This window comes from Erpetoichthys calabaricus, chromosome 5 (genome assembly GCF_900747795.2).
Source record: "Erpetoichthys calabaricus chromosome 5, fErpCal1.3, whole genome shotgun sequence".
Classification (NCBI taxonomy): domain Eukaryota; kingdom Metazoa; phylum Chordata; class Cladistia; order Polypteriformes; family Polypteridae; genus Erpetoichthys; species Erpetoichthys calabaricus.
The window spans coordinates 212,461,306-212,478,617 of NC_041398.2; the positions used below are offsets into that span (position 1 = coordinate 212,461,306).

General features: G+C 39.3%; 1 protein-coding gene across 1 annotated transcript in view; it reads right to left on the minus strand.

Annotated features, from left to right (window-relative positions):
• LOC114652877 (meckelin-like) overlaps positions 1–17,049 on the minus strand; it is a 53,233-nt gene extending 36,184 nt beyond the window's left edge. Inside the window, exons 1-8 of the mRNA XM_051928275.1 lie at positions 16,914–17,049; positions 13,718–13,774; positions 5,505–5,603; positions 5,237–5,335; positions 3,339–3,425; positions 3,150–3,249; positions 2,545–2,684; positions 1,520–1,651 (exon numbers count right to left, since the gene is read on the minus strand). Coding sequence (XP_051784235.1) covers positions 1,520–1,651; positions 2,545–2,684; positions 3,150–3,249; positions 3,339–3,425; positions 5,237–5,335; positions 5,505–5,603; positions 13,718–13,750 — 690 coding nt within the window. The 5' untranslated portion in view covers positions 13,751–13,774; positions 16,914–17,049. The remainder of the gene's footprint in view (positions 1–1,519; positions 1,652–2,544; positions 2,685–3,149; positions 3,250–3,338; positions 3,426–5,236; positions 5,336–5,504; positions 5,604–13,717; positions 13,775–16,913) is intronic.
• Between the last annotated feature and the right edge of the window lie 263 nt (positions 17,050–17,312).

The following is a 17,312-nucleotide window of genomic DNA, read 5'->3' on the forward strand; positions in this document are numbered from 1 at the left end:
TTGAAATCTGTATTACACATCCATAGTTAATTTATCCAGTGGCAAAATATACTCATCTTTGTTCTTACATTTCATATAATCCTTTCTGCTTCATTTTTGATGTGGAACACTATTACTTTGACCAACTGTAAAGTGTCAACTTTTGGGTCTGAGTATTTACAACAACATAATCAAGTATGCTGATCACACACAAAGGTAATGGGGACAATGTACTGAATGGAAGTGGAGCAGCTGTTAGACTGGTGCAAGAGCAACAACCTGTCTCGTCAAAGTTGATAAAAATAATTAAGAGTTATAATGACTGTGTATTTCAGGAAGACCCACACTTCCCACACTCCACTTTATATCAAGAGACAGAGACAGCGAAAAGCACCAAAATCCCTGGTGTGCACTTGATTGAGGACCTGGCATGGTCTATCAATACCTCCTCTTTGACAGAGAACGCACAGCAGTGACTCCACTTTTTGAGAGACACTTTAACATCACACAAGGCAAGGCAGTGAGACAACATTTAAAACAAGTTCACGGATATCTAACCTAGAAGTTGTTGGAATGCTTTTGGCAGACATGCTTCATGTGCTTCCAGCTCTTAAAACAACGACAAGCAACAAGTAGAACGCGCAGCCTGCCAGCAGCAGCAAGCCAGCAGCAGCAAGCCAGCAGATGATCTAACTGATACTCCTTAGCATGCGTTCAGCCAAAACCTTCACAATGCGAGCGGCAGAGATGCGAAGTGGCAAAAGGACAGCTGCTGTACAGGCTTTTAAATGATCAACGCGCAGCGCGACAAGCAGAATACGCAACTCGCCAGCAGCAGCAGCAACAACAAGCCAGCAGATGATCCAACCACTTCTCCTTAGCATGCATTTAGCTGCCCCCCCCCCCCCCTTCACAACACAAGTAGCGTTATAAGTCCTGCAAGAAAGAGATTATTGTTTTTACAAAAGTTTTAAAGTAAAAGTGAAAATAATGCATATGTAACAATTGCCTGAGAACACAGCAGATTGTGGACTGTTTTAAAAAACAGCTAAAGACTTTTCTATTCAGAAAAACATATTAACAAGAATGCTATAATTATTGTTGTTTTATCTGTGTTTTTATCTTGCCTTGCCTTTGTTTAATCTTTTTATGTTGCACTTTGAGATATACTGCTAATGTAAAGTGCCCCTATAAATAAAATGCATTATTATTATTATTATTATTATTATTATTATTATTATTATTATGTATTTAAATTGTTATATTGCTATAACCCAGGACCAGGAGTTCACATTACAATATCACAATATGTCAACTGAATCCTTTCAGGGTGAGGTTTTAAACTTTTCTCTTTTCTTTTTAAGATCATCTTTTGTAAATTGCAAATTTGGCTGGAAACGTTTTAGACACAAAGCCTAGTGGTGGATTTTAAAACTTTTACAAATATTTTTCAGATTTCATGCCTTTAATGAACCACATAATGTATTTTCTCATAAATCTTTTTTAAATAAAGAATATTGATGGAAAAAATAGATCCTACCTGTAAACAACCAATAGTTAGCCATGTCGTGCAGGCAATACTGTATCGGAGAATCTGATGCCATGGAATTTCTCGTTTCACAATAGGAACATGAGATGCATTAACTGTGGCCAAATCTTCAAAATGAACCACCTGAAACAGAAGATTTATGGGTATGTTTGCACAAGGAAGTATATCTTATGTAAGTATATCTTAAGTAATATACAAAATATAGTTCAAAAGTTTAAGTTCTGACCAAATTTAACAGTACTTTTGAGAAAAATATTTTGGTAGAAACTTGAAGACTTTAGGAACTTTATGTCAAGATTGTGTAAGTGTTTAATACCTGGAACATTTGCAGAGTAGTTCGAATTTTAACAGGGTGAAATATTGTATTGTGAGGAGAAGGTTCTTTCCTAGTTTCTTTGAGTTCCTTTCTTGCAAAGAGGTGTGTATCAGAAGCAAATGTTACCACTTTTAACCTGCACCTACATCTAATTATGTGGGAAACACCAATAATAGTAGACTTCCAATAAAAAGATTTAATAGAGTTCTGGCTGGATTTCTTTACAGTAAGCATAAAACATCTTGATAAAGCAGATGGCAACACCAGGCACCCCAAAGTTTACTTTTGAAATACTGTATTAGGTTTAACCAAACATGACGAGGTATTCAGACAGAATGATTATTTACATTTTTCAATAATATTGAGTATTCATTGTCTCTTCTTTTGTTGAACCAAAAAATGAGATATTTCAAAGAATGGACTAGATTGTGTCTAGCTAGGAATGGTGGTTCATTTGTTCACTGCCAAAGAGCTTTTCCCTAAAATGCTCCCTTTCCTTTATTCATGTGATAGATGGACTAAGTATGCATCTATGGATTGGATAAAGGTTATTACTTGCCAAATGTTTTTTGTTTTCACAAATTAACACAATTTTTTCACAGATAATATTCTTCATATAGCAAACTTGGAATATGAAGAATGAAGCATAAAAAAATGTTTTCCTGTTACCTGTGGCGTATTGTACATTAGTTATACTTACTTCTAGAAAAAAAAGCACTGCCATGATCTGAAACGCTGGACATGTCTTCCGTAAGGTCTGGATTTCATTCCACTCATTTGCAACAAAGTAGGTTCTCCAAATGCTTACAGGGGACATTGTACTTTTAGGTTCAGTTCCACCTGCAAAAGTCACAAATCAGTATAGGAGTAATTAAAGAGTGCTAGTTTATTTACTTTTGTAAAGCCAGGAATACACAATGCTATACAGTACATCAGTCATAAATTAAGGTTATAGCAGAAGAAACAGAAGCTCATAATTATGAACATTCTTTGCCTTGAACAAACTTTAAAGCATGTTTAGTTTATTCAGATGACAAACCCAAAAGTTAAGAGACATCTCCTGTAGATTAGATGACAGGAGCTCATTCTGAAGGGGACATCTGTAAATGACACCCACATTCATTCACAGCAGATCTAATTAGCTTACCAGGTAACTTACTGCACCATGCATGTGTTTAGGAATGGGCAGAATGCACACAGAATGGCTAGAGAACAGGCAGAAAATATAACTAAGGTCCACGGAGCCCTGAGAAAGTCAGACATCCATCTCCCAAATGGGAAAATATACAATTCAAGCTGTCTTACCTTGTAAAGATCTATAGCCTCTTCCTCTGGGCCTTTCCCAGTCAATAAAAAAAATATCTATGGATAACTGTGATGCAAGTTTGTGCAGAAAATGGATTACCTAAAAAAGAAGGAACAGTGGAAACAAATCTAAGCTTCTAAACAAAACTGAAATAATCTTAACATCTAGTACTTTAAGAAGTACAATACCTTTAGTGCAAAGGCACATGAAACATATGTAATAAAATTATATTCTTTCTCAGGAGTAGGTAAACGAATGGTAATAGTTGATGGGGCCTGAAACAAACGCAAGACAGTAATGAAACAAAATAAACTATATACAGTTATATTATATAAATTATATAAGCAAGGATAAGAGGAAACAAAACAAAAATAGACTTTTAGGCTATTTATTTATTTCTTTTTCTTTTATTTAATAGGCTTATTTATTTATTTAATAGGCTGAAAATCCTATGTTAGGGATGACTTCTATGGATCTAATGGCTCAGTTGTTGCCTCTTTCTTTGATCAAATTAGAAAACACAAGAATCCAAGCAATAATATACTGTATAGGAAACAAGAGTCAAAATACAGACAAAATCAAAAAAGAAAAAGAAGCAGACGCATGAAATCTTAGCTGCAGGACTACAGGACTTGACATCTAGGTGGAGAGCAGATCAAATTAAAGGACTGTTACTGAATCTCTTGGCCTCCGAGGGTCAGATTATACAAGTAGGAATCACAGAGGGTGATTTTGATTAAACAACCTTTCATCACAGTTCCAAAACTTGTATTGCACAATTATATGAGCACTTTATCTTCCAACTTACTGCTCCTGTGCCCATTAAATGTCCAGTTCTTAAATGGCCATGCTCCTTGGTTCCTGCTCTTCATCCTCTCATCATCTGATTGGTCTAGCACTGTATGGGCTACTTCTACAACAAAGTGTTTTCATTTCTCTCCAAAGTACCCACCCATCTATCCCTTGGGAAATCCCACACTTATTCTACTCCTTACTTGTATACTCTCCAACTCCTTCTCTCTTTTCACCAATCATAGAGTCCTTCTTAAACCTCACATTTTCACATCTTCCTAGGTTTTCTTCCATTCTTGTTCATGACCAGAAAGCTGGTGCTGTCTCACAAGGTCTCCCTTGATATTACTATACAATTCCCTACAAACTTTCTGTCAGTTCTTTCTACCAGAATGTGGCCTGTCTTTGAACACCACCACTCTCAAGAGCTTATCAGATGCAGCATCACTTTCTGGAAGTAGATGTTTATGCACACCAGTCTAAAACTGACATACACCAGCCCAAAGCTGCATTTCCAAAATAAATTCTCTTTCTTTGTTTCATCTTCTAGATCCATATCCATAATGCCCATATTCATATTCTTCAGTTTCTTCTCCTTACTCTTGGGGGTAAATGCTGGTGAACAGTTCTAGATATGATTACCACACCAATAATAAGATCCCATCAAAACCTAGAAGATGCCCACTGAATTTTCCAAAAGGCATTCTTGTTCATCGAGTCAATTATGCTAGTAAATCTACTTCCACATCCTCATTTGTGAGCCCCCTAGCATGTCCAAATTATACAGGATGAAAGGCAAGTCTTTGGTACCTTAAATATGTTTGCTCATGTAATCCAAGTATGGTATAAAAAGAGTCTTGAAGAGAACCTGCTGCCTCGTAACTTGGACTCTTTATTCAAAGACAAGACTCACGGCTGAAAGTTGCTGGCTTGTAGTTAAACTGTCTAGTCATATGGTGGACCCACTAATGAAACCTGGGGTTGATATCAGCAATTGCATGCAGTTGTAAACCATGTCTGCGAAATCTCAATCAGTGCACATCTGCAAGAATACTCTTGCTGTCCGATTCATTTATATCTAAGAGCAAGTAAATAATAATTCTGTTTAGACACGAAAACCTAAACTCACATTTAACATACTTGTTGAAACAGTGCTGACATTCAACATACTTGGCGCAAATTGTTTTGATGAAATAAAAAAAAAAAATTTGAAAGAACCACAAAAAATTTAATAAAATAAGATGTTTTCATTTCCGTATGTATATAGTGAATAGATTAATGAAATGGTACTCACTTTGAAAAAAATAAGCCAATAAACTCCAATTCCAACAGTCACAGCAAAAAGAACATTTGCTAAATCTCCAGCATAGAAGAGCAAAAATTTTACAATAGTCTGGAGGAATAAACAGAAAAATTTATTGTAAAAAACAGATTTTCTTTTTGCCATTGCTGTCTAATGCAGCTTTGTTTTCAAATGTATTTTTGTTTATTTCCATCACCTTCAGGTTAAATTATTTTCTTTCATTCTATTAGAATACTTGAATTTGACCCTCAGTACAAACCTGCAGGTCAATCCCAGGAGATCCTTCTCGTCTTTTCCATCCGGCAGTCTTAACCAGGGAGTACAAAGCAGCGAGGCTTCCCAGAACTCCCAGGGCAATCTACAAAAGGGCAAAGAGCTTTGTAGAAGAACCAACATTACAGTATTTTTGTGTGCCTGTCTTTAAAAGTTTTTCCATTCTATGCAATCTTTCACATACTTTGGAGGGAGATTATTACCTTCATTACATTTTGTCTTCATTAAAAACATGGCTAGATTTCATTTTTCGGGAACAGAGATACCAAATATAATTCATGGCTGACTGAAATTATTTGCACATCCTTTACATATTTTAAGAGAATGCAACACAGCATGTGAGAACTGTACACATCCAGCATCCGGAATCGATCTTGTAAAGAGTTCAGAGTTAGTGAAGCACAAACCCAACCAATGTCATGCATGTCCACACAATATGAAAACATTTATGCATTACATGTTTCAAAAATATGCTTGGATGCACAAGTGGATGTTAGTGTGGAAAAATTTTCTGTGGACAAAACTGAATGAAGAGAAAAGCAATTTTCTTGTAGTTGTGATAACCAATTCTGTTCCCTTTTGTATAGCACTCTTCACTCAGTGTAGGCAGAGAGCAATGTGACAAGTTCTCAGGTAATATCAAAAGCATTTCCATTTTTCTCTGTGTAGCTATAGTTTGTCTGATTCAGAAGGTTCATCATCTAATAGAAGTTGCAAGAAAATTTCAACTTGATATTTGCTTTAACTATGCAAGATATCTCATTGTCTCAGGGTGTTTAAGCATTATTTTGCTGTATTTTAACATTCTTTGAGTCTAGTTGCGTCATCTTGATTTGACAACATAATCCATGATTGGGGATTAACGAAATCACTTAGCACCACACAGCCTACATGAGGCTAAAATGCAGATATGGATTCTTCATTCATGCACATGCAAATAAACATCCGATATTACTAAGGTCATTATGCATAAAAGCAAATAGAATACACGTCTTGTAATTAGGTTTTTGTTTAATGCAAGAGCTGACACTTCCTGTCTGTGACAGAAACAACATAGGGACAGAGAAAGAAAGCAAGACAAATGTAAGGCAAATGTAAAACAAAAATGTCAAAAAAGAATTCTTGTCTGCTGGGATGGTTAGCTTGGAACTTTTGTTTTTGGATTTTGACCTTAAGCTTGGTTCTGTTTCTGTCGATATGCCTTGTTTTGGTTAAGACAGATATATTTGTGATTATGACTTTCTTTTGAGATTCTTCAGTTAAGAGTCTGATTTTGCAGACTATAAATGTGATTCTAAAAGAAAAATATGTTTTCTGATCTACAGTACTATATTGCAACACAAATTATTGTCTAACCAGTAATGGTGCACTGCACGTTATACACCTGACTTGAGCATTCCTAGTTTTCATAATCTTTCTCTTGTGAAGGATCGCCGACTTTCTACTCTGGCCCTCACCCCCAGGCCGCCAGGAGGAGCTCTCCCAGCAGCGTGGACGTGCCCCGAATTCCAGCAGGGCATCATGGACTCTGTAGTTTATATGCACAGCCCTGCTGGATACCATGGGGGCCACCAGGAGTCGCTGTAGGGATGCTGTCGGACTCTTACGTGCCCTATAACCCGGAGGTGCGTCATGATCACATGACAGGAAACGACGTGCCTCCGGGGTGAAGAAGAGTTTTTATATGACCCGGAAGTGTTCCTAGTCACGTGGACAGAGAGGGCGAAACACTTCCGGATCAAGGACTATAAAAGGACTATGGGAAATCCCAGACGTCGAGCTGAGCTGGGTGGAAGGGTGGCAACGCGTCTGGGAGTGTGGAGGATATTTGTTATTGATTATTATTATTATTATTGAGTATTGTGGAGAGGAGGGTGCTTTGTGCACATAATTGTCTAAATAAATATTATATTTGGACTTTTACCTGGTGTCTGACGTCTAGTCTGAGGGTTCAAGGGGTCAAGGAGACCTCAATCTATCACAGTTGGCATAGTCGGCAGGATTCTCTGGTTGTCAGTTGGCAGAGGACCTGAATTTAAATAAATTTTACTGTGGGCAGAATACCCCAAGAAGGCAGCGTCAAGACACGCAGAAAAATCGCCACTAACCCTATTTTCAAGTCCGTCATGGGGAAGAAGAAGGCAAAGCAGGGCAACAACGCTAGCAGAGATTCCATGTTCGTCATGGCCGACACTCGGGATGAGTTACAGGGCGGCTACACGGATCGGGAGAGGCCTCCGAACGAAGAAAACTACAACGAGGTATGTGCCGGAGATATAATAGATAACTTATTTAAAATTACTCATTTTGTACCGTGCACATACCTCGGAAAAGATCATCCGGAGGTTCTGCGGGATGCAGGAGAATCTCCCGAAGACGGTGTGGCGCTTTTGTGCGGGCAGACGGACAAAACAACGAACTTCCGCATGTCGGGTGCTGGCAAGGGACACGTAATCGACCCCGGTGTGTTCTGGGAAGGTGGAGGGCCGCGTCCCGCTGTTTGCGCCTTCGTCTCTGAAGAGACAGACTTGGACTTTCCAAAGGGAATGGGGGAGGCGAGCAAAGCACCGCTCACCCTGCCAGAAGGTAAGGAGGGCCGGGTAATGGCTGATCGGTCTGCCGACAAATTAAAAAAAGACAGGCCACAGTCCGCCGAAGAAGGCAACCCGGTCCTCAAACAATAAGATCTCCAATTCCCAGAAGCCTGTGCGCAACCCAATCGATTCATGTGCCAAAAGAGGGCGTGCTCATTGGCTCCCAGCCGGGAGGTTTTGGCTAGTGATGGCTTATGCCTGCCTCCGGCTGAATTAAATAACTTTTTTGATGTGCGCGAGCTGGAGAAGTTGCTTCAGCCCGTGCACAGTTTCTTGCAGATTGTGGCATCTATAAAGAAGATTGTTGGAGAGCTGGGAGCAGCAGCTGAAGCGCCGTTAAGAAAGGTAGACGAGTACCTGCGGGCGGTTGGGTCGAGAGCCTCCCGTATTATTTGATTTGGCGGTACAGGTGGGTAAAACCGGTACCGTATATAATGAAATAGGGACGCAGTGTGAAACGGGCCCGCATTTAATAAGTAGCGGGTGCCAAGTCACTGCGTGCCCTACAAAAGATTGTGGTATAATGACGGAAGAAGTGGTGGAAGCGCCGGTCGAACTGGGGCAGCTGAAAAGTGCTGGCTCTTGGAACGATGCGGGGCTGAAGACGCCGCCTCGGGTTAATTTAAAATCAACGGACGTTCAGACAGAAAAGGGGCTCTCTTTTACTAATAGAGAGACCCAAACTGTGGAAAAGCCCCAGATTAAAAAGGAGATCCTAAAAGAGAAACGGGAGTCTCCTGATAAAGTGATAAGGGAGTTGTCATTAGAAACTTAAGGGGCGGGGGAAGCGGCAATCAACCCGGAGCAGTTGGAAGGTACTGTCTTTTGGGGCGATGGGGTGCTAAAGACGCCGCCTCCAGCTAAAAACAGGACAACGGGCGTGCAAACAGCAAAGAGGCTCTCTCTTCTCCATAGAGAACCTCACGCTGTGCACAAGCCCCAGAGAAAGCAGGACATCCCCGAAATAAAACGCGGGTCTCCTGACAAGGTAAAGAAAAGGGCGGAGAGCAGTAAAGCAGCCGTAAAACCTCCCTTGGCGGAGGAAAGGGTGGAGCTAACAGAATTCCCGAGATGTTTCAGGTCTCGGGAAGAGAGGCAACCAGGAGGACGACGGTGATGCTACAACTGTCGGCAACCGGGCCACGTTTGGCAAAGTTGTCCCCGGAGGACAGGGGAATGGAGGAATAACCGCTACACCGTTCCCCCTAGGTTCTCCGGGGGACCTAGACAACATGGCAGAGGCCCGGCTGACGTGTCCTCCTGGAGGAGTACGTCCCTCGCGGGGCTGGTCGCTTCGCCCCAGTTGGCTTCGCTAAGGGGGGGGTATTGTGAAGGATTGCCGGCTTTCTACTCTGGCCCTCACCCCCAGGCCGCCAGGAGGAGCTCTCCCAGCAGCGTGGACGTGCCCCGAATTCCAGTAGGGCATCATGGACTCTGTAGTTTATATGCACAGCCCTGCTGGATACCATGGGGGCCACCAGGAGTCGCTGTAGGGAGGCTGTCGGACTCTTACGTGCCCTATAACCCGGAGGTGCGTCATGATCACATGACAGGAAACGACGTGCCTCCGGGGTGAAGAAGAGTTTTTATATGACCCGGAAGTGTTCCTAGTCACATGGACAGAGAGGGCGAAACACTTCCGGATCAAGGACTATAAAAGGACTATGGGAAATCCTAGACGTCGAGCTGAGCTGGGTGGAAGGGTGGCAACGCATCTGGGGGTGGATGATTGATTATTGTGTATTGTTTATTGATTAGTTATATGAGTATTGGGGAGTGGAGGGTGCTTTGTGCACATAATTGTCTAAATAAATATTATATTTGGACTTTTACCTGGTGCCTGACGTCTAGTCTGAGGTTCAAGGGGTCACGGAGACCTCTATCTATTACACTCTGTACATTTAGTATTTGTTTGCTCAGAGGTTGATGCGCTTGCTGCTTCCTGAGCAGCTCTTCTTTTCTCCACCCTAGCGGCCTGCTTCTTCTTGTCTTTCGTCGGCATCTTTTCATGTTAAAACTGATTAACAGATTAAACAGTGTTTTGTGTTGCAATTACTTTGTACATTTTCCTTAATTTTCACTTAAGGTGGCACTTAAGTCTTCAATCGCCTCAAGAATGATTTAAGATATGAAGAGGTAGGAGAAGTGACAGCGAAGGTGGTAGGGATGAGAACGGCACCTGTACGCATGCGCCGCACGGTCACCCTGCTGGCCACTGCCACGAGTTGATTCTACAATAAAATAAAATAAAAATAAAAAGAGTAATAATCTTGGAGGTCAATCATCACTCCGAAAGCTGAGAGTATAAGTGTATCAAATTTCTGGTCAATAGGCCAGGTGATTTACAGGTGATTTAAAATCCTGGAGAGACAAACAGACAGCCACGGTAGCATATTATATAAGAAGATTAATAAAAATAGCACCACTAGCTATAATGTCATTTTTTACAGTATGCTGGGTCTTTAAAGTTACATTGTAGCAGCAGCCATGCCACTAACCTATGTTACCCAACCTGAGAACTGGTTCTTCTTTTGCCTAAAGTTTTTTTTCATGAAAAGAAACAAATTAAGAAATTGTCTTAAATTTAATGTATAAAGTCACACAGATTTTATTCAATGTACATTTTAGATTCTCTGTCTATTTTAACTACAACTTAACTATTCAGATCTCTTTACTTTCTGCACACTTACTTGTATTGTAGATTTTATTTTAAATGGATACATTGGAAACATGCTAGAACAAAGTTCGGCAAATGTATAAAATCAAAAACTGACATCTCTCATTCATGTAAGTATTCAGACCCTTACGCTCAAGCACCCTGTCCAGGGTTTGTTCCTGCCTTGAGCACTGTGATAACTGGGATAGGCTACAGCAGACCCCCGCAGTCCTGTTCAGGACTAAGTGGGTTTGAAAATGACTGACTGACTGACCCTTACCTCAGTACTTTATAGACGCCACTTTGGCAGCAATTACAGCTTTGAGTCTTCTTAGGTAACTCTCCTTGAGCTTTACACACCTGGATTTCAGCAGTTTATCCCATTCTTGGATAGGAAGCATCTGTAATCTGCTTTGCCAGGGCCACTCAAGAACATTAGGAGACTTGTCCTAAAGCCACTCCAAAATTGTCTTGACTATATTCTTTAGGGTCATAGTCATGCTGAAAGTTGAACTGTCAGAGATTTTTAGCTTTTCATTTGTTTTATACATTTGAAAATCTTTCTGAAAGCCTACTTTCAGTTTAGCATTATTAATTATTTAACTGTAGATTGCTGGGCAAAAGTGGTAAAACTATTTAGAAAATGAAGGAGTGTAATTACTGTCATAATACACTGTATATAGCAATTTCAGGAGCTTCTACTCATAAAAATTTGTTTAGTACTGTTTTGAGCTAATAAAGAAACAAATGATTAAGCAAAAGTTATGTTGATTGGAGGATCAAAATGAAAATGGGAAAAACAGAAAATGTCTTTCCTTGTTATCATATACTAGCTGTCCCCTGTAGCTCTGCCTGTGTAGTAGTGAAACAGGACAAACTTTAAAAATCAATAAACAAAAAGGTATCGCTAGCTAAGCGGAGGCAAGGTACGCAGAGGTAGATCGACTCTCCACTGCTGATGTCATGCTTCCCCCTCACCTCGGCCCGCTGCATCTCTCTCAGATTTGCACAATTAAATTGGTACCACAAGTGAACTATGATACTTAGCGCAATGAGAAAAGTTGCAAAATCAACCAGAATGTTCAAGCAAATACTAGAGAAAAACTCGATCTAAATCTGTTAAGTAGTTCTCTCGTGAGAAGCGGACAAACATACAGACAGATGTTGGATTTTATATATACAGGGGGTCCTCGGGTTACAACATCTCGACATACAACGTTTCGAGTTTACAACGCTCACTCCCATATAAAAACTTAAAAAAAATTGAGACGTGAGTGTTTCGGCTTACACTGTTAGCGTCGTACTTACAAACTACGTGGCCGAATTAGTTTGGTTGCGCAGGGCGGAAGTACGCGTTGTTTGAGCAAGGGAGTTGGCCAACTAGTTTGGTTGGTGTTTGTGTTGCTTTGTTTGGCGACTTTTTGGCCCTTATCATGGCTCCTAAACGAAAGTCAGAGTCTTCAGATGGTAGTGCTTCGAAGAAGAGGAAAGCCATCACGATGGAAGTGAAATTAGACATTGTAAAGAGATGAGAAGGAATAATGGTAAGGAAATTTTTTTTACACTAATTTTTTGTCATTTTTTATGTTATTACAGTACAGTGTACAGTACAGTATATTTATGTTCTTTTCCTTTTTCTGTGACTTAGTTGTGTTTTTATGTTCTGGATTATGATATTCCAAATGTGTTAGGATAGGTAAGTGACTTGGGCTAGGGTGTGTTTCGACTTACACCAAAATTCGGGTTACATCACTGTTGTAGGAACGGAACTATGTTGTAACCCGAGGACCCCCTGTAGAGAGATATTATGATATGTGGGAATTGCATAACATACCCTTCACAAAAAACCCTTGCCTAAATTTCAAGATGTCATAATCCCTTTTTTTCAATATAGTAGATTATAAAGTGAAATTTACTGCACTTTTAGAGCTGAGTGTGCAATGGAGTATGCTTAAATGTAGAGACAGCTAAGGGCAACTAACTCAGATTACTTATCTTGAAATTAATATTGTTTAGTGGAATTCAGTAGAATTCACTTTCTGAACTGTCAGCTGAAGAGCAAAGATGAGTAAATTGACAAAGCTGGTTTTGAAGTTGGAGGACAAAGGCTTGTAGACAACCATGTATTTGTCCTTTGCATTATTGTAGCCCAATGAAAAGTACATGGTACATGACTTTAGGTTTAAGTGGAGTAGGGTTTTATTTTTGTATATATTGATTTTGCACTTGGAAAAAGAGAGCATAATATACTCTATATCCTTAGCACTATGCACTGCCATTTTATATGTGTTCTTTCTAAACTGTAACTTTATTGATTCATATTCTTAGAGGAAGTCAAACATTGAAATGAAGAGCTAATGTATCTGACTGATAATAAGGCTGTGTAAGTGTAAATCCTTCATTTTACAAATGCTCATGTATTTTTACCAAATGTGCATTATTACCTCCACCACCCAATCATTGAAGAACCAAGAATTCAGTTTAAGATTTTTTGATATATTTGTTCAGTTATGTTATTTTATTAAACAAAAAAACATTTGTGTGACATTACTGGTTACAGTGTGAAAAGGTTGAAACCATAGTTAAGGAAAGATGTTATTGCTGTGTGGAACATGAGCAACACTTTATTGCTATATGAACTCTCACACAAACTAATACACCAAAAAGCTTAAGGACAGCAGAATTCATACCACCCTCAGCCATTCAATAAACTTTGTAATAGAAAGACATCCTTCTTCATTGTGGGTTATTGGCTAACAGAACCATTAATTTTCCTTGATGTTTGTTAAATAAAAGTGGTAAGACTGAGCCATAGGTAAAATTAAAAAGTTGTACCTCATAACCCTGTATGTATCTTTCAAAATGTTCCCCCATGGCCTATAACCTGCCTTTTGTCTCAATACTGAAATCACATTTTATGAAAATACCCATGTACCTATGTTAACTTACATCACTTTTGGCTTCATTTTCTCTCTGTTTCATTTTATATTTGAAATGGAGTGATACCTAAGAAATAGAAAATGGAAGGAAGACAAACAAGTCTAAGTTTATACAAATAGATGAATTACCATAGCATAAATAATCAATTTTAAAACAAAAACATTGTTCCTTCATTGATATTTGCTATTTGCTGAAAATAATTATAAGCAGTTTTAAACAGTATGCAAACATTTAAGATAAACTAGCATCTTTTTGCCAGAAATATATTCAAGCATTCCATATTCCAAAAGATAATGTGTAATCTTATGCTTGTGCTAATCTTCACATTTTGTATCAATGCCAAAAAGGCAGAATTTGGCATACAATCTTTGTCAGCTTGGTCTGTGAGTCTCCTACATGCTTTCTGGAAGAGTACAGCAAATTTTACATGTGCCTTTGAACTACGCCCGTTTACTACTCTTGTAGGATACAAAGCTTTGTCACATGTATAGCTTATTTGGTCTAAATCCTGTAGACTGACCATAATCCTATTGATTGCTTAAATAGATAGTGTAAGTGCACACAGGCTGGATGGGCATCCCTGCCAGGAGAGGGAGCACACCTGGAAGGAAGGACCGGAAAGGGTGGATGGACAGCCCATTAAAAAGAGAAGAAGTTGCTGGAGGGTTTATATTCCCCCAACATGCTAGATGGCAGCAGCCCTGGAGGTCGGTGCACAGTATGAAGCAAGCATGGCATGCCGTGATATGTAGTCCATGAGTGGGTGCCATGAGAGGGTGCTGTAGGGAGACAAACTCCCTATTATGGACTTCCATGTGACCTGGAAGTACTTTTATCGGGCAGTTGCCCTGGCACTGGAAGTACTCCTGGGTCTGTAATAAAAGAGACCACACTCCCTTATTCAAGCGAGTCAGAGCTGGGAGGTGGTGGAGCAACGCTTGAGTGGAGGAGGGTAGTGCAGCAGGGAGAAAGGAGATATTGTGAGAGGAAGACCTGTATTTGCTTGTGCTTGTGTCACTTTTAGAGGTATTTAAAATAAAAACCTTCAATTATTTGAACCTGGAACTGTACAAGTGTGTTCGTGTTGTGGTTTGGGGCTCGCTGATGCCCTGGGTTTATCACAATAGATAGATAGATAGATAGATAGATAGATAGATAGATAGATAGATAGATAGATAGATAGATAGATAGATAGATAGATAGAACTTTATTTGTCCCTACAGGGAAATTAGGTTTTTTACAGGAGCTCTTTAAATAAATATACACACTTTGGTCTGAACACACAGCAAGAAATTTCAAAACAAAGAAAAGTTCTGACTTGGCTGTCATAGTCACCGTGAGACATTAATGCAGATATATTGCTGCTGGTATAAAGGAGCACCCGTTGTGTTTCTTGAACAGCTGTTTAAGACTAAAACAACCAATTAAGGGTTTAAAACCTTAACAAGTGGGAAAACTAAAATGAAGCAGAAAAATGTTACTTGAGCAATTAGTGCTTCATCATCAATGAATGATTTCTCATGAAGTAATTGGGTTAGAACAAAAGCCTGAAGCCACTGTGGCCGTCCAGGACCAACGTTGCTCAAAGGGTCTAAGTCTTAAATAGCAAATAAATTAAAGTTAATTAGGATTAGAAATGAGTACATTAGAGGATCAGCTCAAGCTGGACAGTTGGATAAAGTCAGAGAGGTGAGATTGCATTGGTTTGGACATGTACAGAGGAGAGATGCTGAGTCTATTAAGAGAAGGATGCTAAGGATAGAGATGCCAGGTAAGAGGAACAGAGGAAGGCCTAAGAGAAGGTTTATGGATGTGGTGAGAGAGGACATGCAGGTGATGGGTGTCACAGAACAAGATACAGAGGACAGAAAGATATGGAAGAAGGAGCAACCAAAAGAAGAAGAAGAAGAAGAAGTAGCAAAACTAGTCACTAATTACGAAAATGATTAGAATAATAAATTGTAGCCAATGCTCTCCAGTATTGGAGTTGGCTACCCCAGATATATACAGTATGATCTAGAAATTCATAGAAGACATTATGGAATCCACACTTTCTTTGGGTGAAGAGAAAAGTTCAATGTCCTCTTTGGTGGCACTCATGTGCTGCCTGGACTGTATTGAGTCTTCTCCTACAGGAATGTGCTTGGGATAACTCTAGATGGAATCACAGATGAGGACATCCTTATCAAGAACTCAAGACTGTAAATCTTTTAAAAGCAAAGGGTTTACTGCCTCAGTGTTTTATCCATCTCTCTTTTAACCCAATTATCTGGCTCTGGGTCACAAACAGTGCGTGGCTAACCCTGCAGCCCTCAGGGTGGGCTAGGAACCAAACCAACCCTCTTAATTCTAGGAATTTATTATGATTTGATGAACATTTCATGATGATTGCTAATCAGTAGACATGTACTATATTGTGTAGTCTTAAATAAAAAGCAATCTAAAGATTTTCTAACAACTAAAGATAAAACTAAAATGAGAAATTTTCATACATAACATTTTATAACAAATGGATTTTAAAAAACAATGGATTTTATGAAAAATGTCTCTCCAGTCAGTCCCCATTAGTTTTCTCATTTTTCAATAAGGAGCCAGCTGCATTAACACATACTTGAGATGTGACAGAAAAGAAATTTACCAGGAGAACACCCATGCAGTTATTAAGAGTACATACAAATCTACAGACAATGGCTAAGCTGAGGACAGAGGCCTACAGGTGATAGGACAGATGCCATCACCTTGTCACTCTCTTACTCTATATAGTAAGCTTTAGAAATTAACAGTATTTCAAACTTACTTCAGAAAAGTAAAAATAAAATTCATGCACTTTAATAGGGGATAATGCTGAAATGTTTTTGATATATTTCATTTCCTGACTGAATAAACACATTTTTAACACTTAAAATAAGAAATGTAATTGAACATTTAAGACATAACTGTTAAATCTGGATTTGTAGTATGGTGGTGCTCAAGCAGGTTAAACTGTAGAATAATCTATTTGTCAAACCTGGATTGCATTGTAGGCCATGTTTTACCCTCTGAAGAGTACACACCCTGACATGTGATCATCTGTTAGCTGATTTCCAGGATCCCGGAACTACTGAACAGGCAGGTACAGATATTTAAAAATGATCAGCTATATTGACTGGCAAATACCTTGGATTGAACATCTCATGTATGGCTGACCAGGTCAAAGAAGCCTTACCTCACCCCAGCCTGAAAGGTCTGGAAAAAAGTTCTGGGTATAGAGGATCTTTTTAGAAATATCTTGGGACAAATCCAAATTTTTAAGTGTTTGTTATTAATATATAAGCAGTTGAGTCAGTGTGATTAAAGTAGCGTTAAGGGACAGGGGTTTACTTAATGTCTTGTGGTTGTGTCTTTCAGCTGCAGCCCAGATTATTCATTAGGCACAGAACTCTCACATCCCCCTGTTCTGTGTAATGGTAAAACCTGAACATGAAGTAAGGTTGTACAATTTGTTTATGGCCACATAATATTTATTACAGGGATAGCCTTGACAGGGCCAACCATTTTTTGATGCTAGGTATTGTTATTTATCACATAGCAATTTTGAAATGGAAGGTTGGGAGCATGAACTGAG